This window comes from Ambystoma mexicanum, chromosome 2q (assembly GCF_040938575.1).
Source record: "Ambystoma mexicanum isolate Mex_15411 chromosome 2q, UKY_AmexF1_1, whole genome shotgun sequence".
NCBI classification, from domain to species: Eukaryota; Metazoa; Chordata; class Amphibia; order Caudata; family Ambystomatidae; genus Ambystoma; species Ambystoma mexicanum.
In genome coordinates this window covers 1,214,031,582-1,214,058,837 of record NC_090924.1, presented here as the reverse complement: position 1 = coordinate 1,214,058,837, position 27,256 = coordinate 1,214,031,582, and the positions used below count along the sequence as shown (strand labels likewise).

General features: G+C 44.4%; 1 protein-coding gene across 2 annotated transcripts in view; it reads left to right on the top strand.

The window, feature by feature from the left end:
• The window catches only part of ANKMY2 (ankyrin repeat and MYND domain containing 2), a 422,909-nt gene that overhangs the window by 17,507 nt on the left and 378,146 nt on the right, over positions 1 to 27,256 (top strand). The window contains exon 2 of one of the 2 annotated variants that reach the window (XM_069648608.1): positions 20,146 to 20,210. The exons of the other annotated variant lie outside the window; for it this stretch is intronic. Within the exon in view, the coding sequence (XP_069504709.1) occupies positions 20,146 to 20,210 (65 nt within the window). The remainder of the gene's footprint in view (positions 1 to 20,145; positions 20,211 to 27,256) is intronic. 2 annotated transcript variants of the gene reach the window in all.

Sequence of the window (27,256 nt, the reverse complement as noted above, 5' to 3'; positions counted from 1 at the left end):
CAGACCCTACCCCCGCAACACCCCCAATTCACCTACCATATACCTAATGTAGAGTGCTCATATATTTTGGTAACACTAACCTCCTATCGCCACTGTGTTTGAAATCGTAAGACTCCAAAGCCCGCAAATCAAAGATCTTCCATTCTGATAAGGCACCGGAAAGGAACGACTCCTAACACATACCCCCATAAAAATATAGGTCAGAATGCACCTATTTCACACCAACAGCCCCCTTGCATTCAGTGTTTTGCTTACAGTCATTAGTTCTTGCATGCCAAGTTTGTTATTTAACTTACGTCTCATTCCCTAGTGGGACGCGTATTTATTCTGTCTATTTGGACACATCCATGCTAAGGCAACTGCAGACCACGCAGTTGCTTTCATGCAGATACCCATCTGACCCTCCTGTGCCCTGACCAGTGAAGGACCCACAAGAGCTGGCCGAAAGTGGGAAGGGGGGAAAGACAGAGTTGAACTGTATGGCATCCTCCAACAGGTACTTCTTGCAAAATAAAATTGATGAAGAGGATACATTTGAAAGGACAATTTGGACGCTTAATACTTCTTAATGCTTTGAATAGGTTTGAAATTCAAGTTAAATAGATTTCCATTGTTCATATACAATGTACAAACATTGTGGCACATACCGCTGCTAATCATTTATACCGGGAAGTCAACTGTTCAATGAGGTGGACAGGACTCGTTTGCAATATTTTGTGGCAATATGTGTCCTAGGAACAAAATCAGGATCGAGTCCATGAGTATGCATGGCCAACACAGTCAAAGTGAGATCTTTCACAAAATCGAATTCCATTTCCTAGTATATTGGCTTTGCAATGCATTTTTTTGCTTAGTTTTGCAAAGGCCATCGTGTACCGAAGCATTCCAAAGTTTCCTGCAGTTCTCGATTGTTCTCTGCCTAGATTCTCGTTATGCGCTAATGCCGCTAGTGTTTGAGATTGCCCACCGTCTATGTCGAAATGCAGCCTCTTGGGCCTGTACTTAAGGCACATATTGTGGGCCTGTACTTAAGGCACATATTGTGGAATACCTCCACATCTCTGGTGTGACAGAATTCTGTGAGTCCCTTCAGGTCTCTTGAAAGAGTATTATCGAACACGATCTTCTGAAGAGTTTTGTGTGGGAGTGAAGAAAGAACCAACCACTTCTTCTTGCGTTCCTGTTCCTCCGATAAATATCCATGTGCACATTGGTGAAAATGTTGGTTCTCTGTCCATGAGTGAACATTGGAAGAGTGGTGCATCAATGAGTGCCATTTTTCAAGTAGAATTTCCACAGACCCATCACAAGTTTTGGAGCTCCACCAAAGATGGTTGCTGAAAGACTGGGACCACTGTAAAATATTTTACCCTTTTTTTAAAAATTTTATTTTAATTTTTTTGCCAGCAGCTGTTTTTTATTTTTTACTGATTTGGCAATGTACCATACATCAAATTGATGGCCAATGTTTGGAAACTGCTCTCGCATGGCCTTGGCTATTGAAACATGTCTGTCAGTGGCTATGAGGTCTATTTGCATTCCCCTCGATTTGAAGATGTTCGAGGGATTTTATGAAACCATGGCCACTGAGGATTTGCATTCGGACACCTGCACGACCTCCAAACTCACAATTTTTTTAGTTTCCATGTTCTTAAAGTGGAATGTGCAGTACTTTGCTGAAAATCCAGGGCTGTCACACTGTCCATCGCCAGCTAGCCTGAACCGTTTGCCAGAGAATGTCCTTTCAATTGTCATTTATTCAATTTTCCAGGCTTGACTAATGGTGGGGAATAAAAATTCTCTTTGATATTTGTAGTACTGGGTTTTAGCAAGGTACTGAAGTCCCACAAATTGACAAACTGGACAACTTACTAAAAGTGGAACCACTGAAAATTATAGCTGCTGAACACAGTAGATTTCCAGCAGGCACTTTGCCCAGCATCGGTTGAGCGGACCATGAAAATGTATCATGGAGGTGGGCACAGGTGGCTTGGATTTTCAGGTTAGTGCATTGTAATACACAAGTCACATTCACCAACGGCTCCCTGCATATTTTCCCCCCACTGGATGGACACATTTCAGCATCAGTATAATCTCTACCAGGCAGCTGTCGAATCCAATGTATTTTTGTGCTCCTTAATTAGCCAATCGTCCGGCATGACTGTAGTTTGTGACTCAGCTGTGGTGGACAAACCGGCCAAAGTAGACATACTGTAGTCAAGATCTTTGGCAAATTCCTTGTTCAATTGCGTTGAAGCTTCAGTCTGTTCAGCTTGTGTTATTTGCACACGAATTGGAGAAACCATCAACGTCCATTGTTTATTGGGTGGACCTTTTTTTGCGGGTGTAGATTGTGTAAAGACTGGAGGGGGAGTCTGTACTTCTGCTCTCTATATGGTAGAGGATAGGCACAGAGGACCCCAGCCAAGATTCTATGTCAAGACCGGAGGCTCCCATTATGCTTCTCTTTCTTTTATTAATATATAAATAGAAAGCTCAGCAGCAAGTGTTAATGCACCTTATTGAAAGCGCAGGGTGCGGCAGACAAAAGGTGCATGAAAAAACACAAAACTTAGTAATATTAACAAAGAAACAGTGTAAGTCCAAGAAGAAACTCCATTTCCCAAGATGCTTCAGGAAGGTCCAGCAAAGGGTCACTAACATGTGACTTAGTCCACCAATGAATAACTGGCTGTCCCTAGAAACAGTCATACAAATTATGTCACTTCCTCTTTCTTGCTGCTCACAGCAAAGATAAGTACCCATTTTTATCTCCTTGTTCATTTTTAAAAAAAAAAAAAAAAAAAATTTTACATTTAAATAGATTTTAATAATATTAATGATATTTACATATTTAACCTCGTTACTATAATATATACGCGCGCGTAACGCGCTTCATTGTTTGTTAGTTTTCACTCGATCCTCCGCTTTAGCAGCTCCGCTGCCGCGAGAGGATCGCTGCTACTGACAGGAGCCCTCGCGTTCGCGAGCGGCCTTTCTTAATTTATTCACCCCTCCGTGCGCGGCCTCCGGATCGCTCTCACTCCCACAGAGCCCGGGAAGGCCGCACACGGAGAGCACTTCGCTGCGGTGGCCTTTCATGGCCACTAGAGGGAGCCTCTGCTCCCTGAGTCCTTTCCTCAAACAGCTGGCGCTCGCTTGTCATTTCCGTTGTCTTTTCAACGGATTTTGAAAGCGAGCGCCAGCTGCAATTGCGAGCCCCTTTCCTTTCCTTCAACAGCTGAGAAGCATAAAAAAAAAAAAAAAAGAAAGAAAACGGCATCGAAGGAAGTCTCATAACTTCCAGAGAAATAGATTGATTTCCTTTCAGTAAGGTATCGTGCTTCACACATTCCTTCTGAACTTGAGTGGGCTGAGAGAAGGCTGTCTATTGCCCACAAAGAACATTTATATTTAAAAAAAAAAAAGGTGCATTTGAAATTAACTATGGCAGCTCAGTACTTTCCCCAGGCAGATCAGGATTGGTCTGATCATGAGGAGGAAGAGTATCACATAGATGAGGTGGCAATGGCAGATAGCCTCAAAAAGGTGCTGGGATCCTCAGTGGAGACCACCATCAAGAAGGCAGTATCTGAAATGCTCCTGCCTATCCAGCAGCGCCTAGAAAGTATGGAGGAGCATCTTCAAGAGACCTCCCAAACTGGGAGAAAGAAAACCCGCAAAAGAAAGCACCTTATAGATGGGGGATGTACTCCGGCTCGTAGGAGCAAAGACTCCATGACCCCCCCGAGCCAGCCTACTCCTGCCACCGCTGCCGTCTCAGACGCCTTCTCCAGGCTTAAAAAAGCCTTCATGGACAGGAAGGACCCCCCTTCCCTCGAAAGACCCTCTTACCCCGAGGAAGACAACAGGGGCATTAGACCCTCAAGCCCGGAGGGAGAACAACAGGGCACTGATGACGAAGATAGAGGGGTCTATGATAACTACCATCCCCTTTCGTCCTCTGATGAGGATTCTCAGACTATAGGGTCGCGACCCTCTACCTCTGGGATTGTGGCAGTCCCCATCCCCAAGAAGGTAACGGAGGAACTCCCCACTTCCAGCGGGATGTTTGCTCCAGAAGATCTTGTGCACCCCAGATCCTCTGACTGGGAACCTTCGTCCAGAACAACCAATTACATTATGAACAGACTCCGCAAGCCTCTAGATAAAGAAGTAAGGGCCAAATTAAAGGCAGAATGCCCCCGTCCCAATATTCCTGGAAAAGTAGCCCTCACCCCGGAGCTAGACTCCAAGATGATAACATTTCTAGGAAAGAATGTGAAAGACCCGAAAAAGGGTATCGACCGCGCTTGGAAGTCCTGTCAGGACAGAGTCCTGGACATTACTGGTCCTCTAGCCAAGATCATGGACCTGGCCGAGGCGGCCATCGATTCCAGCGATCCCATCGATCCAACAATTCTTTCAGGTTGGGCGCAAAGAGCCCTCTGTCTACTGGGTAATGCCAGTTGCGCCATCTCCGCTGAACGCCGTAAAGGTATTTTATACAAAATTGACGGCAAACTAACCGAGCTAGCAGATACAGAATCAGGAGCAGCAGCCCAAGGTCTGCTTTTTGGAGACCCATTCATGAAAGAAATGTCGAAATTTGTCGGCACCTTTACAGCCTTGGATAAGGCTCAAGCCTCCATCAGAAGGGTTTTTGCTACTAAGGTTTTCTCCAGGGCCGGACGAGGCAGAGGTCGCTCCTCCGGCCGCTTCGCCTTTGATCGAAGACCTCAGCAATCCCGGGACCAATACAATTCTTGGCAGGACCGCTCAGACACTTTCTTCCCCTCAAGAGGGCGGGGAAGAGGTCGTGGATGGAGAAGAAGTGCAAGATACCCAGCCCAACAGCAAACTACAGGTCAGTGTACCCATAGCAGCGCCTGCGCCACAGACACCCGTAGGGGGGAGGTTAGCTCTTTTTGCACAGGCATGGGACTCCTTATCAGGAGATGCATGGATCAGGGACGCAGCGCGCGGCCTGCGCTTAGAGTTTTTCGCTCAACCTCATCAAACCACTCGTCCTGCACCATTAGTTATGTCCATAGCAGACGAGGAAGCGTTAGAGGGCGAAATACGCAGTCTACATCTAAAACAAGCGATTCGCCCCTGCTCAAGCCAAGGTGGGTTCTTCAATCCCATATTCTTGGTTCGCAGGAAGCAGAAAATACGTCCAGTTATAAATTTGAGAGCTCTCAACGACTTCATTGTCTACCATCACTTCAAGATGGAAGGGATACACATGCTCAGGGACATCCTGAGGCCAAACGATTGGCTTGTGCGCCTGGACTTGAAGGACGCCTACCTAGCAGTTCCTATCCACCAGGCCCACATAAGCTATCTCAGATTTTCCTGGAAAAACCAAGACTGGGAGTGCACAAGTTTACCTTTCGGGCTCTCCTCAGCGCCTTGGGCCTTTACCAAACTTCTGCGACCCGTAGTAGCTCGCTTGAGAGAACTGGGAGTAAGATTAATAGTCTATCTAGACGACATTATCTTCATGGCTCATTCTCAGGCCCTAGTAATGCATCAGGCCAGAATAGCCATCGACCTACTGCACAGTCTTGGTTTCCTCATAAACTGGGAGAAATCTGTACTCTGTCCATCCCAGAATCTAGAATTTCTCGGATTCTTGGTGGACACCTTGAACTCGCAACTTCATCTTCCCATGGCCAAGATACATGCGACACGGAGGGAGATCCGCAGACTTCTACAAAGAGACCTCATATCTCTTCGAGAATTGGCAAGAGTAATCGGTCTCCTGTCGTCTTCCATCCAAGCGATTTTTCCCGGTCCTCTTCATTACAGAGAATTGCAAAGGCTCAAGGGTCAGCATCTGAGACGGAGCCTCTCCTACTCTCAACGTCTGACACTGTCGACCTCTGCGCGCACAGAGCTCAATTGGTGGCTCACTCATATGGAAGCTTGGAACGGCAGAGCCATTTTCGGATCCACCCCCGATATTATCATAGAATCAGACGCCAGTCTCTCCGGTTGGGGAGCGAGATGCGGTTCTGTAGCCACAGGAGGGTTCTGGTCACCTCAGGAGCTGAAAATGCATATAAACTGTCTGGAGCTTCTCGCCGGCTCATTCGCTGTGCGCTCCTTTGCCAGAGACAAAGTGAGTTGTTGTATCTTACTAAAGATGGACAACATCTCCGCAGTACGGTACGTCAATCACCTGGGAGGGACCAAGTCAAGGCCTCTAGCGGAATTAGCCAAGGACTTTTGGCATTTCTGTCTGGAACACCAGATCTCAGTGACAGCGGAATATCTCCCAGGGCTCACAAACGTAGTGGCGGACTGGCACTCCCGTCACTCCACAGATTTCAGCGACTGGAAGCTCGACAGAGAAGTCTTTCTCTGCCTCCAGCGAACATGGGGCCCCATGTCCGTAGATCTCTTTGCATCCCGTCTCAACTCCCAGCTACCAATCTTTTACAGTTGGAGACCGGACCCAGCAGCAGCTGCGACCGATGCATTCCTACAGCAGTGGACCCAGGGGATTCACTATGCCTTTCCTCCATTTACAATGATAGCGAGGACCCTGGCGAAGGCCCGTCAGGAGCATACGGACCTGGTCCTCATAGCCCCGGTCTGGACCTCTCAGACCTGGTATCCAGTTCTTCTGGAACTTTCTTCGGATTTTCCAATCCTTCTACCCCAATTTCCAGATCTCCTTCTGGATCCGTCAGGACAGCGTCACCCCCTTCTCCTCAACGGATCACTGAACCTAGCAGCCTGGAGGATTTCAGGTCAAGGTGGAGGATTCCCGGCATATCAGCCATGGCAATCAGCCTCATTGAGGAAAGCTGGGCCCCTGCTACCCTCAAGAGATATTCTAACTCCTGGAACGCCTGGAGTAACTGGTGCCGTAGGAACGGTTCACATCCAGTTTCAGCACCTATAGAGGAAATCCTAAATTTCCTGGCTTCATTAGTTGAAAGAGGTCTCGCCTATAGGACGGTTAACGCCTACCGCTCAGCCATTTCCGCCGGGCATGATCTCATTCAGGGGTTTCCAGCTGGAGAGCATCAGCTAGTCTGCAGACTCCTTAAAGGAATAAGACTTACAATTCCGCCCCCGTCTCGCTATGATAAGCTTTGGGACGTCAACAAGGTTCTGAATCTTTTTCTGTCATGGCCGCATAACAAGGACCTGTCTCGGACTGCCTTGTCAGGCAAACTTACTACCCTGCTCTGCTTAGTCTCCTGCAGGAGGGTCTCTGACGTTAGAGCCCTCGATCTGGCGGGCAGGACCTTTTCTCCTGACGGAGTGGTATTCCATTTGCACAGGAGAACGAAATGTAACTCGAGGGTTATTTCGTACCCCGCTTTCAAAGATCAACCTAAGCTTTGCCTAGTTAAATGCTTAAAAGTTTACGAGGAGCAGACTGCCCCGCTTAGGACTTCCCCTAACGGGCAACTGCTAATAGCCCTGCGTAAACCGCACAAGCCAGTTTCGTCTCCAACCCTAGCACGCTGGGTGCGCTGGACTCTGACGCAAGCAGGAATTGATACCCTGCATTTCGGAGCCCACTCCGTTAGAGGAGCCATGGCTTCCAAAGCATTTCAGGTCGGAGTACGCCTAGAAGATATCATGAGAATGGCGGATTGGTCAGGTGAATCAATATTCAAGGAATTCTACCTGAAACCGCTAGAACAACCAGCATCTATCGTGGTAAGTAAGCTTTAAACAAGCATAATGGGAGCCTCCGGTCTTGACATAGAATAAAGATTTTCCATAATAACTTACTAGAAATTCTTGATTCTATTAAAGACATGGAGGCGAGCATTATCCCGCCCAGCAAGAGAAATAACAGCGCTATCACCTTTGGGTAATAATTGTGCGACTTGTTTGGGAATGTTACTGCTTATTGGACTTACTTATGTATGTCAAGTTTAACACACCATTTCTCTCCCACCCCCGTAAGGGGAACTAGGGTTCTCTGATGCATGAACTAATTCTAGTTACTTTCTCTTCTCTGACAGCGACTTCAGACAAGCCCTCCTGATCGCCTAGTCAGCTCTGCTTCAGCTTCAGTCTTGAGATGACCTCAGCTACAGTTTTTTCTTTTCACCGTTTCAAGTTCGCAGCTTTCGAAAGAGGAAGTGACATAATTTGTATGACTGTTTCTAGGGACAGCCAGTTATTCATTGGTGGACTAAGTCACATGTTAGTGACCCTTTGCTGGACCTTCCTGAAGCATCTTGGGAAATGGAGTTTCTTCTTGGACTTACACTGTTTCTTTGTTAATATTACTAAGTTTTGTGTTTTTTCATGCACCTTTTGTCTGCCGCACCCTGCGCTTTCAATAAGGTGCATTAACACTTGCTGCTGAGCTTTCTATTTATATATTAATAAAAGAAAGAGAAGCATAATGCTCGCCTCCGTGTCTTTAATAGAATCAAGAATTTCTAGTAAGTTATTATGGAAAATCTTTATTCTCTACTACGGTAGCAATGGATGAGCAATCAAGGCCTAGGTTATCAGGAGGGGATGCACGCTGGTTCTTAAGTACACTGTAGTCCCTGAGGAATGTCCACACACTGGGCCTCATTACACGGAATGCGGTAAGGGTTTACTGGTACCGGTAAGGGCACCAGTCCCGGTAAACCCTTACCGCCTTACGAGTTCCATTTGCGGGACCCGACCTCAACGGCTGGTTTTACCAGCCGTTAAGGAACGGGCCCACAAGGGGACCTTGGTGCTAATTACGGTACCGCAATTGGCTCCTTCCCCATTCCCATTGAGCCCTATAAGGGCAAAAATGGGAATGGGGAAGTGCCTTGGTGAATGGGGAATTACCGCCCCCGCTCACCTTGAAGTAGGGCGGTAATTCCGCCATCCACCAAGGCGGACATGGTAAAATACCGGCGGCAACCGTGGCGCTAATAGCACCATGGTTACCGTGGAATGAGGCCCACTGTATTAGTTAAAACACAGTCTTTATATAATATTCAAGGTTATGTACACTGGTTATGTACACTATCACAATAACTCACTTTGTGCTCAGAAAATCAACAATGGTAAATATATACAGTTCTAAGTGGTACCACAATAATCGGATCGCATTAAAGTGCATCAACTATACTCTGGTCAAATGTCACACAGATCACGTAATAAAGGCAACCAACAATAGACAGGAGGAAAGCAGTTGGTTAGAACAATTGGCAGAATACTGGCCCCTACCACTAGACACAGTTCTGTGTGGGGATCCCCCCACCTGGGAAACCTGTAAAATAAAGATATAACACAAGCCCAGTCCATATACTGTTATATAAGTCTTATTTCCTTCTATAATGTTTCTACCCCCTCAATGTACCTGGTAGAGCAGAGTTCTTCGAAAAGGCGTTGATGGATCCTTCTTGAGTGACTCCCTTTAAAGCAGGAGCCACGGATCGTCGAGAGGCGTCGAAGAAGGTGAACTTGGCGTCAACGGTGTCGATGAAAGGTTTGAGGGTGCCGAGACCACGGCGTTGATCCAGGCGGTGCTTGTCGGCGACGTCCTGCGAGGATGAGGTTTGCGGGGCACCTCAGCGATTGATAGTTCAGGACCACAAAGAGTTTCTGAAGAACTGTGGCCCGACAAGGGCGTCGAGTCAAATTCTTTGTGGTCTTGGGGTGGTAGGAAACCCACCAGCAGATTCTCCACGGCGCGTCGGCATCCTTGACTTTCTCCGGCAGGATAAATCCGTCAACGGTGCGGACAAGGGAGTCTTTTGAGTCAACAGTCTTGGGCAAAGGAGCGGGCGGTCTGGTCGTCGGCGGCACAGCGTCAAGTGGTCCCCTCTTCTGGGCAACACGGCTTTGAGTCTCCAGCAGTTACGGCGATACTCCCAACCCTGGTCGATGGTAATGGACTTCGACAGCATCGATGTCCGGGTGCTTCACTTCGTTCTCCTCGGTGTCCCCGTCTCCGTCGGCAGCCTTTCGAGGGTCTGACTTCCAGGGAGCTTCGGCGAAAGTTAGCGGTGCTCGATGGTCCCTTAGAGCACGGGAAGAGGGCGCCTAACCATGTCCTCTCGGACTAGACCGCTTTCGGATCGGGTCGAAGCAAATGCAGCAGCAGTTCTTCTCAGTTCCTCTTCAAGTGTCAACTCGGCTTCTGAACAATTGTGGTTAGAGGTCCCCGGATATATTATTCTGTCTCTCATCCACACTGCTGGGTCACACTCAGCAGCCAATCATGCAGAAGAGCATTCATGCAGTCAGTCAGCCAATCAGGTATACAGTGCATTTAGGCCATACTCCTCCCCTCTCAGACATTCACAACAATAAATGTGGATTGGAACAAGTACCCAGCCATTCAACACTACACACTGCGTTCATGCCAGTTTTGGGCAGGGCTGTCTCAGTCTTTGTATCTCATACCAGAAACCAGACATCCACAACAAGAAGTGCATATTGGTCACACACTCCATTCACACAGGTCCCACCCACAGGGTGTACCCACAACAAACAGTCACAGGGAAGGCTCCAGCCAGTCTGGCCTGGACTTCACAACAACACCATATATGGAACTTCCACCCAACAGCCAGTCAGGGGGAAGGGACAGAGTCGGGGCTTCCCAGGACTTTGGGAAAACAAGGTAACAGGCAATAGAAAGCAAGAGGCCACAGTGGCCATCGTGTTTCCGATCAGGAATCGACTGATTCCAATGGCAGGGCCTGGGTATCCCAAAATGGAGGATACTCGGAGCACCAGTCAAATTCAGCATGGAGCTGCCATCAGCCGATACCCTGCCCTGTGGGCCACACACAGGTGCCCAAAAACAGACACTAGGGGCACAAAGTTGCACCCTCACCCATGGATGCCATAAGGGTATCCCATGGGTCTGTCCACCAAACCAAAAACAGGAAGAGCTGCACTAGACTCCTGGGCAGAAAACAATAGAGAACACAAATGACAAAGGACTACAGGACAAGGACAGGGAGGCCCTGTCCCTCCAATGCATTTCCAGCATCACAGTGGGCAAGGAATTCAAAAGCACCTTCATTATGTTACGTTTCATCTTCATCTTGTCGAGTTCTCACATTGTAGCAATGGTCCAACAACACTTTGCTGGCTTCGCCGGTCACATTCAATTCAGTTTCTGACCATTGGACATAAGCATCTCGAGTCTGCTTATTGACTGGACCACCTTACGCCTCAAATAGTAGTTGCCCCATGGTGAAATCTGTTTGGCAAGCAGCATCTTTGTTTTCATTTGTTGTCTGTGTCTTTATACTTCTTTTCCTTCTCGGCCTCTAGGAGATGGGTTGTAAAAACATGTTCAATGTAAATCACACATACAGTAGATGGCACTTTAATTAAAAAAACATGTTATGAAGAAAACACCAGCCCACAACACTTCTAGAAAACGAAATTGTTTGTTAGTTACCCTGGTTTTCTTGATTTTCCGTGAAACTCTGGTCTTCTCTGTAACGACCGCACCAGCAAGCTGGTCCACCACCTTTGATCGATGTCCCTCCGCTTCTAATTCCTGACCATGTATACATTCCTTGAATAGAATATTCATTTAAAAACAACAAGTCAAACATATTTGAAATTAAATTCTTACATAGCACATATCGCTCACATAATTACCTTTCTACACAGTATACGCCATTTAGTGAAAATATACATTTCGAATTTCACCTGATTGATGGCAAGTGTACTCGATCAGAGATAACTGTGCAAAACATACTGATTGTAATGTTGCCCTCAAACATTTTGCGATGTATTCTGCATTAGGGAGGAAGTGTAACGTTAGAACTGAAATGATAAAAGTTTGAAACACTGCACGCTTATATGAATGTCACAGTAGGCTATTTTAGTCTACTGCCTGATTCTATAATCATGGCGCGTATGTGACCATTATTTCCGATTTTTGTTTGCGAAATGCACAAACCTAGTCCGATAACATAAAAGTTTGCCTGATGTGCCGGCATCCCTCGCATATTCAAAAATTGCAGCATGTCGATTAGTGCTGCAATATTAACTTATTTTGAAAATGATGCCAGGGCATTCATTACCAAGCTCTCCAAAGTGCACTGCCAGCTTGCGTTGATTACCTTATTGGTCTCCGAGGGACATCTATCTCCTCAGGCTACGTCTGATGTACAGAACCACAGTCGTTGGACTGCACAGGTTTTCATTTAATTTTGCTATGCCTAAGAAGCTTCACGTGTCTCTGATGTGAAGTTTGCCATCTTGGAATAATCTTCTACATTAGTGGCGTCTATCGTGGACATTTTATTTTGTAGATTCTAGGTGTGCTTGATAGTTGTGTGTACGTGTGTAATATCTTACGAATTTTCACACTCCACAATATCCTTACACAGTTTGTTTTTTCTTTATTTCTATGTTAATGGATTTCCGAAATAGCAAATCCTCTGTGTGTTCACCATATATTCTCAAGGTTGGTTTACAATACCTCAAAGTCATGTATTAGTCAGGATGTTTAACAATTCTTGTATTTGGTTGTGAAAAAAAAGGAAATTGGGACAACCTTTCAATTTGTCAGCGGCTAGGACACAATATGAACATCTTGTGGCGCCTAAGGTGTGGTAGGGGAATGGTTCTGTTACAGGAAGAGTCCCCACTCTATACATGTATTTAAACTATGGTGTGGTGTACAGTGTCCAATCTGTGTATCCATTGTTATTCTGCCTTCCTCGGCATAAGATCACAGTCTCCCCCCTCGTATAGGGGCTGCAATGGTTTGTATCACAAACCAAGATATAGCTGATGGTTTGTGTTTTTTCTTCAGAAAATGGGTTACCAAATGCGTTACCAAAGATTTGTTATCTACTTTGTTTTTTACGCAAGACCGATGCTCGCATATTCTTTGCCTCACTTGTCTTTTTGTTTTCCCGATATGCAGTAAGGTTTTTAAAACATGGGTGTGGGCCTTGAGCTCCACAGTTTTCATGTTGCTAGTAAGTGGGCAGACTGAACATCTACCACATTGGAAGTGGCCCACTACAGGGGGCAGGCCCCACAGTGTGTTGTTATTTCTAGGGTGTAAGTCTTGTCTATTCTGGTATGTGTGTACCAGAGTATCCTTTAACTTTTTTGCCTTTTGAGAGAAAATCTTGCTTTCACTGGTGTGAAATCTGGTGTTTGTATTATGTGCCAGTTTTTCAAAATCCTTCTCCTCAAGTTATTACTGATCGGATGAGAGTATGTTGTAACAGAAGTAATTCTTTCCATGGTATTTATTTCTTCTTTTGTGGTTAGGCATAATTCCCGTCTGGCATGCCTAGCTCTTTCATGAGCTTGCTGTACCACTTTCGATGGATAGCCTCGATTTTTCAGACATGTTTTTAATTCCTTGCTGTTTGTTTCAAAATTGTTTCCAAGGGTGCAATTACTATGGACCCTCAGGAACTGGCCGATATGTTGACTATTTTTTTTTAGGCTGCTCGGGTGGAAACTGTCATACCGAAGGAGCGTATTTTTATCGGTAGGTTTTCTGAAGAGTGTTGTCTCTAAGTGCCATTGTCTGATTTTCAAATCAGCAGGTCAAGGAAAGGCATCATTTTCATGCCATATATCCTTGTGAAATTAATGAACGGGTCTTGATTGTTAAGCCAGATCAGGAATTCTTTTAATTGAGTACCCATACTTGTGCAAACCATAAAAATGTTGTCTATGTAACGGTATCGGCCATTTATCATCCGACTAAAAGGATTATTAGTTGATAAATAGACCTCTGTTCAAGGTGGTCCATATATAGGTTTGCAATGTCTGGAGCGAACGTGTCTCCCATGCTTGTGCCATGTAGTTGGTTGTTAAACTTGGCTTAAAAAATGAAATAATTCTTGGTTAATGCAATTCTGATGCATTCTAACACAAAAGCAGTGGGGACTGTCTCTAACGAATCGGTGCATTGGTCCAGATACCCCTGCATGACCCTCACACTTTATCTGCGGTATACTTGTGTATAAAGCTTCTACATCAAAAGAAACCAACAGATGGTTCTGACCAATTTGAATTAGCTCCAAGGTGTTAATAATTTGTGCTGTGTCATTAATGTCACATGGATGTCGCCTGGTGCCAGAACATTCAGGATGCCATGTCAGACTAAGTGAACTAAGTGAAGGCCATAAGAGCTGACCTAGTTCGTAGGAAAAAAAGAGCACCCGACAATTTCCAACACTACAGGGATGGACCCTTTCATAAGAAGTCCCTCTGTTCTTCAATTCAAATTTTCCACCATATCTGAGGATGAGTTCTCAATCATTGTTAATCAACTAGGTCACCTCCTGCAAAGGCGATCCATGCTCAGCCTTAATAATTAAAACATGCCCGCCTGCTCTATTGACTGCTTTTTGTAAGTTTGTCAATGCCTGACTTATAGAAGGATTTGTGCCCAGCGATCGAAAAAACAAGCCCTTGTCACTCCTATTCTTAAAAATAACAGGCCTCCCTTGGGAGGTCCCACTCAACTATAGGCCTTTTATGAATACGCCACTTCTATTCAAAATTCTGGACAGGGTCACGTATGAGCAGATTGCCCTACATCTTAACAATTTCCCTGTGCTTAATTCTCGACAATCAGGTTTCAGAGCCGGATACAGCACTATTAGAACTTAAATCCAGTTTACTGGAATGGATGGACAAGGGCAGTGTCTTGGTGCTGATGCTTCTGGACCTGTCTGCTGCCTTCAACCTGGTAGACCATTCCATTCTGATCACCATGTTGGAGGCAGTAGCTAATTTTTCTTTGGCTGCAGTACGCTGTATTGCCTCTTTTTTGAGTAACCGAGCAGCAGAGTCTTTTCAGGGGAAGCAGTGGCTCGCCCGATTCCTGTTGAATTTGTTGTTCTGCAGGGTGCTTGTCTTTCCCCTGCCTCTATAACATATTTATGGTTCCCTTCTTTGCTCTGCTGGACCAAGAGGGGATCATGTTTACCAAATATGCGGACAATACGCTGTGCGTAGTCCCTGCGGTTGGCACTCATGTCATAGATGAGGCAGAACTGAACAGAATTTACTCCTCCATTGAGAATTGGATGTTGGTGAATAATCTACTTCTCAACAGGAGCAAGACAGAGCTTTTGATCGTCAGCTCGCAACCGATGCTACTTATGCTGGGTTCGTCATACGAGAGCTTTCAACTCAGCGAGGTCAAGTTAACCCCCTTGAAGAAGGTTAAAACCTTGGGGGTCATCTTTGACCAGCAGCTTACGATGAAAGCTCATGTGTAAGGAGTATTGTCTTTGCAGCAGCCTTTTACATTAAACTCTTGTCCCACCTCAGGCCTTTTATTACCCAGGCCAATGCAGAGACTATTGCCTGAGCTATCATCCAAAATTAGATTACTACTGCATTCTGTTGGTGGGCTTGAGTAAAACAGAAAGAAATAGACTTCAGGTCATACAAAATGGCTCTGTCAGAGTTGTGATGGGGCTCTCTCGTCATGCTCATGTGTCGGATGCAAGAAGAAGACTGCACTGGCTTCCGGTTGAGGCATGAGTGTGTTACCGTTTTAGTGATCACTTTTAAATGCATCCAAGGCTCTATGCCCCTTTACATGAAGCAACTCATTGGGGGGGGGGGAAAGCCCAAAGTCAATCATTAAGATCTAGTTAAACAAACTTCTTATGACTCCTCGAAGTAGAACCAGGAAGGCCGAAAGGGGAACTTATTAACATCTCGGTGCATACAGTTTGGTATAGCTTGCTGCCAGACCTTGGAGACCAGCCCAATTTGGAAACCTTTAAAAGAAAACTGAACACGTGACTGTTTGCTTAAATCCTACTCCCTTCCTCTCAGCTCTGTCCTTAGATGCCTTCAGCAAGCTTTTTTGCTTTTTGTGTTTGTCAGCACCCTAATGCCCATGGGTCCATGGTTTAGCGCTTTATAAATGCTTTAAACTAAAGTTAATGAAAGATGACATTTTCCGTATGAATGGTCTTAAGAAGAAGTCAGACTAAATCGATCGATAAGGGAGCCTAAGGCGGTTGATCGATCAGGGTGGGTAGTACTATCCTTGTGAACTTTTGGTAGGATGTAGAACGCTGGAATTGTGGGATTGGTCCTATTCAAAAATGTTCATCAGTGTCGATCCACCCTTCAAGGAAAGCATGGACTGGGAGGCTAGAGATCGCTTCTTTTAAACGTGTCAGATCTTGTTCTCATTTCTTATAGAAGGCTGGGTTGTGTAGACGTTTGTGGGCCTCTTGTCTGTATCCCTCAATGGACCATAAACCATACTCCCCCCAAACCCCCCCCCCCCCCACTGCACCTTATTGGCTAAGTTTTATTTTGAAAGTTGGGTTATTTTGCAGGTTTTTTGAGTTCCTCTCTCTCTGCTTTGGTCAGATTATCACGATGATGATTTTAACATAGGTCTGGTTTCATTGGGTACCCTATTTTCAAACGCTATAATGGCTGGGCTCACCATATTGGTGGATGGAGTAAAAGTAGACTGGGGTTTTAAACCTGTTGTACTTGTCTCTCTTGTGCGTTCTATGCATTGTTCACGGAAAAAGTATTTCAGACGTACAAGTCTAAAATGTTTTTGTAGTTCTAATTCCGTTCCCCCGATGAGAAAAAATTGGGAAGTACCCATCATTATATTACTGTGCCCTTTACCAATGCCAAGGTTCTCAGCAATAAACCCCACTCTGTCACCTTTTACCAGTCTAGATCTTTCAAGGCCCATATTTTGGTACCATAAAGAGACATTTAAAAACTAAACGTTTTATCTGGTTCTTGTAGTCTGCTGTTTTTTGTGTAACTTTTCCTTGGTTGACTCCATTTAAATTATTGTTAAGGGCAACTCCCAGATATTTGAATTCTCCTGCTGCTTACAATTTAAGACCCTGTAAATCCCATAGATGTTTAGTCATTGACATGGAGTCCAAACACAAAAAGTTGGTTTTCCTGATTGATTTAAAGCTTTTATTTTTAAAATAATTAATTGCCCTTGGAATGCCAGCGAGAGTGTTGTCCAGTATTGCTCTGTGGCCACTTTGCCTGCTGCTGATAACACACTTTGCACTTTTAAGAACCATGCTTATGACCAATGGATTTTGTCCAAAAGTCGGCATTGCACAGGGGAAAATATCTGAATTCTGCTCATTTCATTGGCTGCTGTATTTAATATTAATAACATATGCAGGCTTATTCAAAGAGAATGCAGGAGTGTGGGTACTTGTCGTGGATTCACTTAGAGTTGAGCGGTTTAGTGGGAACTGCATTTGTCTTTTGGTATTTCTCTTTGCCACTCCTCCAAAATTGACACAGCCCCTTTTTTACAGGATTGTTTGCGTGCATTTAAGAATAAATGTATATTTTTAATGTATATTATTATTTAATTTTTTATAAAGCGCCACATGCGCATTGGCCTTAGGGCACACAAGCTCTATTACAAGAACACGTTTTTCGGTACAATTTACGAAGTAAAAAGCCACCGAAAGTAATTGAAAATGTTGAGGAGCAAGAACATAGAATTAGCAACATAATTCTTTTTATTGATAATCTAAGATTGAGGAGGGGGTAAGAGTGTTAAGAAATAGTTTATTCATTTTATCTACAGTGGATCAACATTCTTAAAATTAGTTGATGGTGAAGGCTTCTATCCCTATGACTCTGTTTGCAATACATGACTTTCCTCTACTTGAATCTAAGACGTTGATTGTTTGAGGAGGCAGAGATGGATCAGTCTTTATTTTTAGACTCTTCTTGCTTGGGTTGAATTTCCTTTTTTTCTTTCTTTTTTCCACCTCCCAGCAGGAATTTTAAACTTGCATGCATTCCAATAATTTGTCCGAGGATTGACTTTATAATGCCATGATGTATGATGGCCAAAGCTCTTGTCTTGCTTATGCTAACCAGGATTTGAGTGCACCACCACCTTGTTCGTTAGTCAAGCTGTATGGGAAAGTGAATACTGAGGTATCCCTGAACTCTGTGACCTTGGAATTAGTTATTGTATGCAAAGCAATTCGACTTGCACAGAAGAAAATGCACATTTGGTGGACTCTGATTCTCTATCATTGGGGAACGAGTGTAAAATTAATGCAGAGAGCAATGTTGGTATGATTGAGAGTAGAAACGTCAGTAGATCTATAGACTCAAAGGAATATGAACATTCTCCATCTCTTGCCCAAACCAAATTTCTTCTCATGAGTTTTCCCCAGAGAAACAAAACTCTGTAGAATCAAAAAAATAAGGCAGTTGGAGAGAATATTGAGATGTCCTTTAACCAAACATCAAAGTACTATCAACCGGAATAGGAGAAAATGGACTAAAGCTATGAATAATCAAAGGATTAATTGTAAAGCCATGGCACCCAGAGATCAAATAAGGTAACCCTGGAGAGTACCAAGGAAGGTGTATCTGTGAAACAATATTGTAATGGCTTTCACTGCATGATAAAGTGATAATAGAAAATGAGAATGCTCTTCACTTATATATGTATTTATTGCAAATCTCTTTGGGCTCCTGCCAATGAAGGACATGTTGTTGAAATCTCTGTATTCGAGGGTGGGTACTATTAGTTGAGGTATATTATGGACAGCTTAAATTGTGAAGTTTCTCCTTTTTTATCATGTGTTTTTTTTTTTCCTGCATGTCCGTATTAAACGGTACACGTTGCTAATTTATGCATGCAGGATAACGATATCGACTGTTTTCATGGTTGAGGTAAATAAGTAGTTCATTCGCATGTGTATTTCAATGTTTGACAATTTTCCAATGATTCTTAGAGCGTATAAAGTTGGTTAGAATATAAAAATGTGCTCTTATTATATTACATGGTTTATTTTTAAAAAAGCCCTTGAAGGCTGCAGAAAGTTGGCAAGTGTTTGAAGTGAGAATTGTGCTACCAAAGGATAGCTGTATACTTCCTTTGTGCAGATCTGTTGTATGTGTTGAAGGCTAGAAAATATTTGTGAAACTTCTAATTTAAAAAGAATATTTTTGCCCCTTTTAATGACCCCCTAAACAGTTGCACTGAACTGTCTGATTTCTATAAAGGGGGGGGAGGACAGGTTCAGCATGACTGTGATTCAAGCCTTTTAAATGTGTAGGGTTGGCGAGACTTGCTCCATGAGAACTAGGGCCATAGAATGGCAAACAGAAGTCCCTGTACAGCGGCAACACCAGCACTGTTATTGTACACAAGTAGGTGCATATATCTATCTTTGAGAAGGTTTTAATACATTTCTTTATTTGGCAGATAAAACAAGGTCTGAATCTCTATCCTTATCATTTGTACAGCACCAAGGGGCGGTATCTACAGCACCAAGGGGTGGCATCTAGAGTTGGGGGGGATCTATCGAGTTTCAATATCTGTAGCTAAGAATACTTTCCCAAGGAATTCATATTCTCTCCCAAAGCATGCAAGTGAGCATACTTTGCATTCAAATATCCTTTGCCATACTGTGCAAGATGTTTTTATTATTGTGCAAGATAATATTGTATGTGTTCCCCTTCATCACCGTCTTTTTCACATAAAACGTGAGGTTAGGGAGACCCTGAAAGTTAGGTCTAAGTTGTATTTGTTCTTTTGAAACACGTAGACTATCGGGTTTCATGTGATCATGTCTGGCCACGAACAGTCGGTAGGTAGGTAGGTGACTATTTTTTTCCCTAACCTCTAAAATTCTTGCCCCAAATATTCTAGGGGTGGGTTTAATTATATTATTACCTCCAATCCAAAGAATATTTGGGAAACGTGTTTGATTTTCTGGAGGATGCTTTTTTTGGGGAAATGACGCAACCTGGCCGCCATTTCCCCCGGCGACATTATCACTGGATACCGACTTTCAAGGTATGGAATCAGAAACGCCATCCACAGTTTCAGACCACTAGACGTTGTGGAGTGCTAATTCATCCTTGGTGAGTAAGACATTGCGTGCTTGTGAAAATGTAGCGAACAGACATTCACAAACGAGGATTAGTGACTGTATAGCTGGCTCGTAGCTTAAAGTTTGAAATGTTCCTCCTTGTGCAGTTTTGGGTCAGAAGAAGACCCTAATCTGCTTGTACTTGAAATGCCATGGTAATGTAATGTAATGTAATGTCAACACTTGGATTAAGCCAATGAAGTGATACCAAAATGTATCCTTATTATTAAAATGTTGATGGGGGGGAAAAGGTATCCATGTCATTTTTCTTTTACATTTGTTTTATTTGTAGGAAACTTACAAGATGCTGCAGTGTTATTGGGTGACAAAAATGTTCGCGTCAACTGTTTGGATGAGGTATGTAACTGAGAACTTCACTTTTAAAAAGAAATGAGGGCTTCTACTATGTGGTATATGCAACACTTGCATTTGGAACATCAGGCTGGGTGTGTCATGTGAGTATGGTTATTAATAAATGCGTAATGTTTTTATATAGCATCTTCTGCTCCCAAGCAGCCATTAATGTTACAGATGATAGGAGGGTGGGTAAATAGTTTGAGAATCAGGGGCCTTTGGAAATGTAAAATTACTCTGAATATAGACTTTCTCACTCAATATGATCTTTGCAGATGCAGGAAATCGTTTCCTTGCGTAAGCATTTGGCTTTGACTGATTGCAGCATTTTTTAGGTCTTATTGTCCCTTGTGTTCATCCTGTTCATTGATTGTGGCGTTTTGCACTGCATAGGATGCCATGAGCAGGATGGAAGATGGCAACTTTTTCCTTTGTTTCTCCCATTGGTATGTTATGCACGGGACATCGCCCATAGTACGTAGACTCTGTGGTGCTATACTTTAAAAAAGGATGCGTGTAATGATCCAAATGTCAAAACCTTTTAAATGTAAAAGGTCTAACTCAGAATGAATTGGATACAAAATCGTAAAGATAATGTTTTAACAAAAAGAATGCAAGTAGCTAGTTTTATCATTCAAATGGGTCTCTGAAAAAAAAAGTTGTAAAAAAAAAAACACGGTAGTCTCCGGAAGCAGTTTTCCATGCCTCGGCTAGACCAGGTGAATAGGGATTTATGTTGCTTCACCTTATTGAAGTGCATGTTCATCTTCAACATTTTGAAATCTAGTTGATTTCTTTTTAAAGAACTGAAAAACAATGAGAATGGCCTGCTGTATTTGAGGTCGGTAACTATCAACAGTGGGAAATATCCACTAAGAGTTCTGAGTGACATTTTTCTGCCGTTTGCAACGCCTCATGAATGTGTGCCCTGTTGTTGGCTGCACACACACGACTCGAACATAATGAATCGCCAAAATGCACACTATAGGGAAAATTCCCTAACGGTGTTTATTATTCATGTGTAAAATACAAATCAAAGAAACAATATATATATTCTCATCACAATATTTACTTCAAAATCTCAAAGTGCACGATTGGTCATCCAAAAGGACCAATTCAAAACAAGTCTCCAAATATAACAGTAAAAAAGGCAAGTGATGTGTAGCAAAAAAGCAAAATGTCACTCATGTGATGAATCCACTGCATGTATTATTCTCAAACAAGTATTGTTTGCAGTCTTCTATACGCTCGATACATTTAGGATAATTCGACATATCCTTTTTTTCAATGGCACCCATGCTGCCTTCCTAGAACAGTAACCAATAACTAACATTAACCCATATATCACAAAAAACACCATGACTTCGTATTAATTCATATATGCCACTGGCCATCAATTAGAAAATGTTCCTCAATAATGCCTGTAGATAAATGAGTTCCTATCGGATACCTTAACCGAGAAAACCTAGTAATCAGCATTTCACATTTCAAAGAAAGTGGCTCACCCCTTCCCATCAAGTTGTTCACAGTATCCTTCGTAATTTCAACAACATACTCTGGCAGGAGAGTACACCAGGGACATGGAGAGGAACAATCAGTAGTGCTGGGTAGAGCGGTACCCCCAGAAAGCAAGCAGAAAATACTGAGTGTGACTAACTGTAATAATTAAAAGGAATTGTGCATTTAAAGAGATGCAAGGGAAGGCCAATCCCCTTGAAATTGTGAAGTAAAGAGCATCAAATGTGTAAGGGAAACCCATGGAAAGATTCCTATCATTTAAGATTCTGAATACTTTAAGTAAGGCATTGAATGCTGGATGAATGTTTTCCTTAAAAAGCATGAAGGCCAACTGAAAGATGGAGAAGCTCAATGTAGAAGTAATTCTCATTGAACTTGTAAAGCGAAGCCTTAAAAAGGGAAGATGAACACAGGCAAGGAGCCCCACTTTTGTTGAATAGTGAAACTTTGTGGAACTTTATCCAGAGGCACGGATAGGGACGTAAGGATAAGAAGAAACATAGGGGAAGGGAGGTAGGTTACCAGTGAGCTTGTGAGCTCCCATGCACCCTGACCGATCCGAACCATATCCGGACACATCCTGACTCATCTTCATGTTGGTTTTCACAGCGTAGTGCTCCTTCATGCGCAATCCGGTAATCTTGACTTGTGAGCCCCGTAGCGGGGAGGCGAAGTGTATAGGAGGCAGGCCCTGCACAGCTGAAGCCACAGAGCCAGTGGAGGAGGCAAACCCTGCGTGGGTAATATTGGAGGGTCTTGGTGACTGGTGGTGTGGTGAGTGTGCTCATCCAGAAGCTGCATCCCTGCTGGCCAGCAGAAGAATGCACAGCAGGCTGTTTGGACTGCTATCATCGTGGTGGGCGGGGGAGTGGGGGATGTACGCCCGTGGCGGGATGTGAGTGAAGAATGATTGGGACTGGAGCTTGTTCTCTGCAGCTGCTGGCATAACCCCATTTCTCTGCACGGTTGACACCAACGGAATGTCGGCTTTGGAGTGCCGCCTTGAAACTTGCCTGGAGGGGGAACAGTGGATGTACAGCAGGTGACTTTGTATGGCAAAGAGGTCAGTGCGACTGCAACACCAAATGCAAAGATCTAATACCGTGAGAGGAGTCTACATGCTGGTCCCTGCTGTGATATAAGGACTTGTTGAAAACAAGGGAGTGTGAGACCTCCTAGCTAAGAAGGTGATGTTGCTGGCATGTTTGTGGCCTGAGAATTTCTCAGTCTGTGGTGAGCCATTTTTCGGTGACGGAGAGGGCAGTGCAGGGACTGCACCACACTACATCCGGACTGGTGAGTGGCACTCTAGTATGAGGAACACTCATAAGTGATCAAGGTGGCCATCAGAGAGAGCCTGCACATCAGATTAGGGGGGCACATGGCTCTAGGACCACTTGTGACACCCTGCAACTTGCGGTGTTGTTAGAGTTGTAGCGAAGGACTGTGATCATCCTGGAGAAGTGCTGGATTGCCAAGGGGAGACGCAGACAGAGTGGCGACCAGATGGAGGGGACTTGTGTCATCCTCCAACAGCAAATGGCAGACATTACGGTCATATCTCCAATTGTGGTTTTGCAAGTTGGGTGGTTACACAGGCCACTGTCCTGGATAGAACTGTGCTTCAGTATCTGAGAGAGGGGATTCGAAATTAGGGTTGGCTTGAGGCTAACCTAGGGGTGAGAGCCCACTGGGAATGCAATGGTTACACCACCCCTGCATGAACCATAGGTGGAGTGCTACATATGAGCTGCTACATATGAGCTGCATACAGCTCTTCACAACACAACAAAGGGGTGCAACGAGAAGAGATGCTAGGGTGGTGGGGCTTGTGGAGACATGTGGTGGAAAGCTGGTGTGGGGCTCCTATCTCTGGCACACGTAGTCTTGTTACAACGTTGACGGAAGCATTGCTGAGGTGACTGCACCTGGGAGGTGCAGGGCTACAGTGGTGTGATTCCTGGACTTGCTGTATTTTTCTGGCTGTTGAAGGTAGCACTGCCTGCTGGGGATAAACACTGTACTTTGCGGCGTGACACCACAGAAACTGTTGTGAGCACTGCTTGTTCCCTCAAAGTTGATAGTTCTGTAGGATTTTGGAGGCACTGGGGGAGTGTTGGAAAAATAGGAATTTGACCGATTTACAGGTTGTCCAAATCTGGAAATGGTCAAACCCACAATTTGAGACACCCAATCGGGCCAAAAGTCGCAAAAACATGGAGGACTCCATGAGTGTGAGCTCTCTGCCCTCACTACAAGATGCCAATGGAACATTTAATGATCTTAAAATGATGATGTACAATCGGCTTCAGGCCAATATACAATAATTGGATGGGAAGATGGATACTGCGACCTTCAAAGTGGACCACATGCAGGTCCGCTTGGACATGCATGGGAGAGATTGGACGAGGTTAAAGAGCGGGTCTCTACAGTTGAGGGTGAACTACATCCTGAGAGCTTGCCCAGGTAAAAAGGACTTAAAACGAATTGGCAGACAAGCAGAAGGCTCTTGAATCGAGATTCAGCGGATACTGAGTGTGCCGAATCGGTGGACCAACGAGCCATGGAAGTCTTGTTTGGATCAATCTTGCGCGAGGCAGTGGGAGGTGAGGACTTTTCAGCAGTATTTATTGTGGAAAGGGCACATCAGATACCTAGTGGCAAGAAACTGATTCCAGGCGCACCGGCATGCCCAAACACAGCCCGGATGTTGAACATTGGGATAGGAATCTGGGATATTCAAACTGATACGAGGAGAATTGCCAGACAGTGGGAGACGCTTTCAGCGGTTGCAAGCAGAGGTGGGCTTTGAGAGCGACCTTGCTAATGGAGGGGAATTGGAGAGATTTAGGGCTGCAGCCCAGAGAGAAGTGAAGTTCGTGCCAGGGAAAATGGCTGTTCGACAATATCGGGCAGGCCAACATCCTAGTAAACTGCTTGAGAGGATGGCTAAAGTTGACAACTCTAGGTCGCATATCACGTCTATCAAGAATGAGCAGGGCAATCTGCACTATGCAGATGGGGACATTACTCAGGTTTTTTTGGCACTTTTTACTCCCGTCTTTATTACTTACGAGCTGAAGCCTCACACTGTAAGTCGAGTGCTTATTTTGATCAGGTGGCACTCTATTGATGTGGAGAGGAGGAGCGAGAGTGGTTATGTTGGCCCATTACAGACCAAGAAATGAAGATGAATGTTGTTCTTACTGTCCGATCTCGCTAATTAACTTGAATAACAAGAGATTGGAGACACTGCTGGCTACGAGGTGGTCACCTCTGATGCATAAGTGCGTGCAAGCAGATTAATCTGGTTTTATTCTGGGACAGTCCGCCTCCTATGGGTTGCATCACATGTTGGGTGTGATGTTGGTGATGTGTTCGAATGACTTACTATTGGATGCTGAGAAAGCATTTGATTAGTGGAATGGCACTTCCTTTTCATGCTTCTGCAGAGAATTGAGTTGGGTGAGGGGTTTATATCCATATTCTCATTGCTTTACACTAGGCCAAATGCTAAAATTCGGGTGAATGGACAATTTAGGTCAATCCTATCATTGAGGGACACAAGATAAGGGTGCCCTCTTTCACCTTTGTTGTTTGCCCTGGCAATTGAGCCGCTCGACAAATTTATGGGAGATATTCATGTACATAGGGGTATACAGTTGTACATTCTTAAGGTGGTGGTTCCTCTTTATGCAGACAATCTGATGATTTTTGTCAAAGATCTGCAGAATAACTGATTATGGCGGATGTGCTTGTGTTTGGTAAAATCTCCAGATTGAAAATAAATACTACAAAATCGGTTCTTTTTCCACTTACTGAAAACACTATGTAATTGAATGATGGGTTTGCGTTTCAGTGGCACATGGAATATAGTAGGTATTTGGGGGATAGATGTGGCCCGTTCACCTGAGACATTATACCGACACATTTATAGAAGGGTACTAGAGTACACTAAAATGGTATTGGGGAGATGGATGGGGCTTCCCCTCAATCTTTATGGGAGAATTTAATTTGCAAAAATGGTATTACTTCCCCGGTTTCTATGTGTTCCTGAATGTGCCACTGGCATGGCCTAAATCTTTTTTTCGAGAGGTGCAATCAGCAATATCTCTGTTCATCTTGGCTGGTAAGCAGGCACATATAGCTTGGCACACATTGGTTGCACCATTGGAGAGAGGCAGGTTGACGTTACCTGACGTGGAGGCATTTATGATGCCGCACAGGACGGGTTTTTGATATATTGGTTTGGTGATGGAATAGATAGGAGACATGTCGCGATAGAAAGGGCTGTCTCTGCACCGCCCCTTGTACGAGCAATTCTACCAACGGCTCCTGGTAGACCATCCAAACCGAAGAACATGGTGGAGTTGACCTGCAGAGCAGGGGCAAATATTGAAGAGGGAAGGAGAGAAGAGGTTCTGTAATCATCCCACCCTCCAAACTGCCAGTTACTTACATCTCAGGTTTACCAATAATTATAAAATGGGATATGTTACATCCATGGATTTGTTTTATACTTCCGGCTGAGGAACCTGAAAGGATAATTTCCAACTTTTCTGAACCGGTCGACAGCCTCTATGCTGGATGAAATAATAGTAGTGGTGACAATAGCAGGACGGTCTCTAGCAAAATATTAGGAACTCGGGAGGGATGGATGGAATCGTCCCATGGAAAGTGGGTGGTGACCTTAGGGGCTTTTATATCTGAGGTATGGCGTTATTGTTGTGCGCAAACTAAGAAAATAGCACTTAATAGTAGGTTTAAACTGCCACATTTTAAATTTCGTCACCAATTCTATTACACTCCTTTTCCCTGATACCCCAGGTGAATGTGTTTGGTAAGGCTACACAGACGGACTTCCTTCATGGGGCTGTCCCCCTGACCTTCACTTCTGAGAAGGGGTATTTCAGACACTAAGTGGCATCATTGGGAAGCACAGGTAGATCCTACACCAGTGGTGGCTCTACTGGGATATACCAAACAAATGACAGGTCGAGTGATGAGACTGGCAGGATTGTGATTAATTTTGGCAAAAAGAAGGTTTGCAATGGTATGGGGGAAGAGCTCAACGTCCGAGGGAGGGATGGAAGGAGGGCATTCTCTATTTTAATTAAATGGAAACCAAATATGGAATGGTTGTCTACCTGTGTGCAGGACCTAAAGATATATGGAATCCATATACACAATATTTATTTGCTTGTTCTTGTGTGTGAGCACTGTGAGAAACCAGAAGATGTCTCACCCACTAGTATCAGAGGATCTGTCATTCAGGTGGCCAGGACATGGCCATCGCTTTTGGATCCAGTTCCTGAGGGGTGGACCAGTTTGGGAGGATCACCTGGGTGAGGGGTCTTTGCGGAGTGGGAGCGGGACGCCAGATGGCGAGGCGCTGTTTCCTCTTCCCTGTAACACCTTTACCCCATCCTACCAGGTACGATACTTAGGAGCTCTAATCCCCCCCAACCCATTTACAAAACAAACACTTTCAAACGGACAGCCCACTATGGGAGAAAACAGACTAACACCTG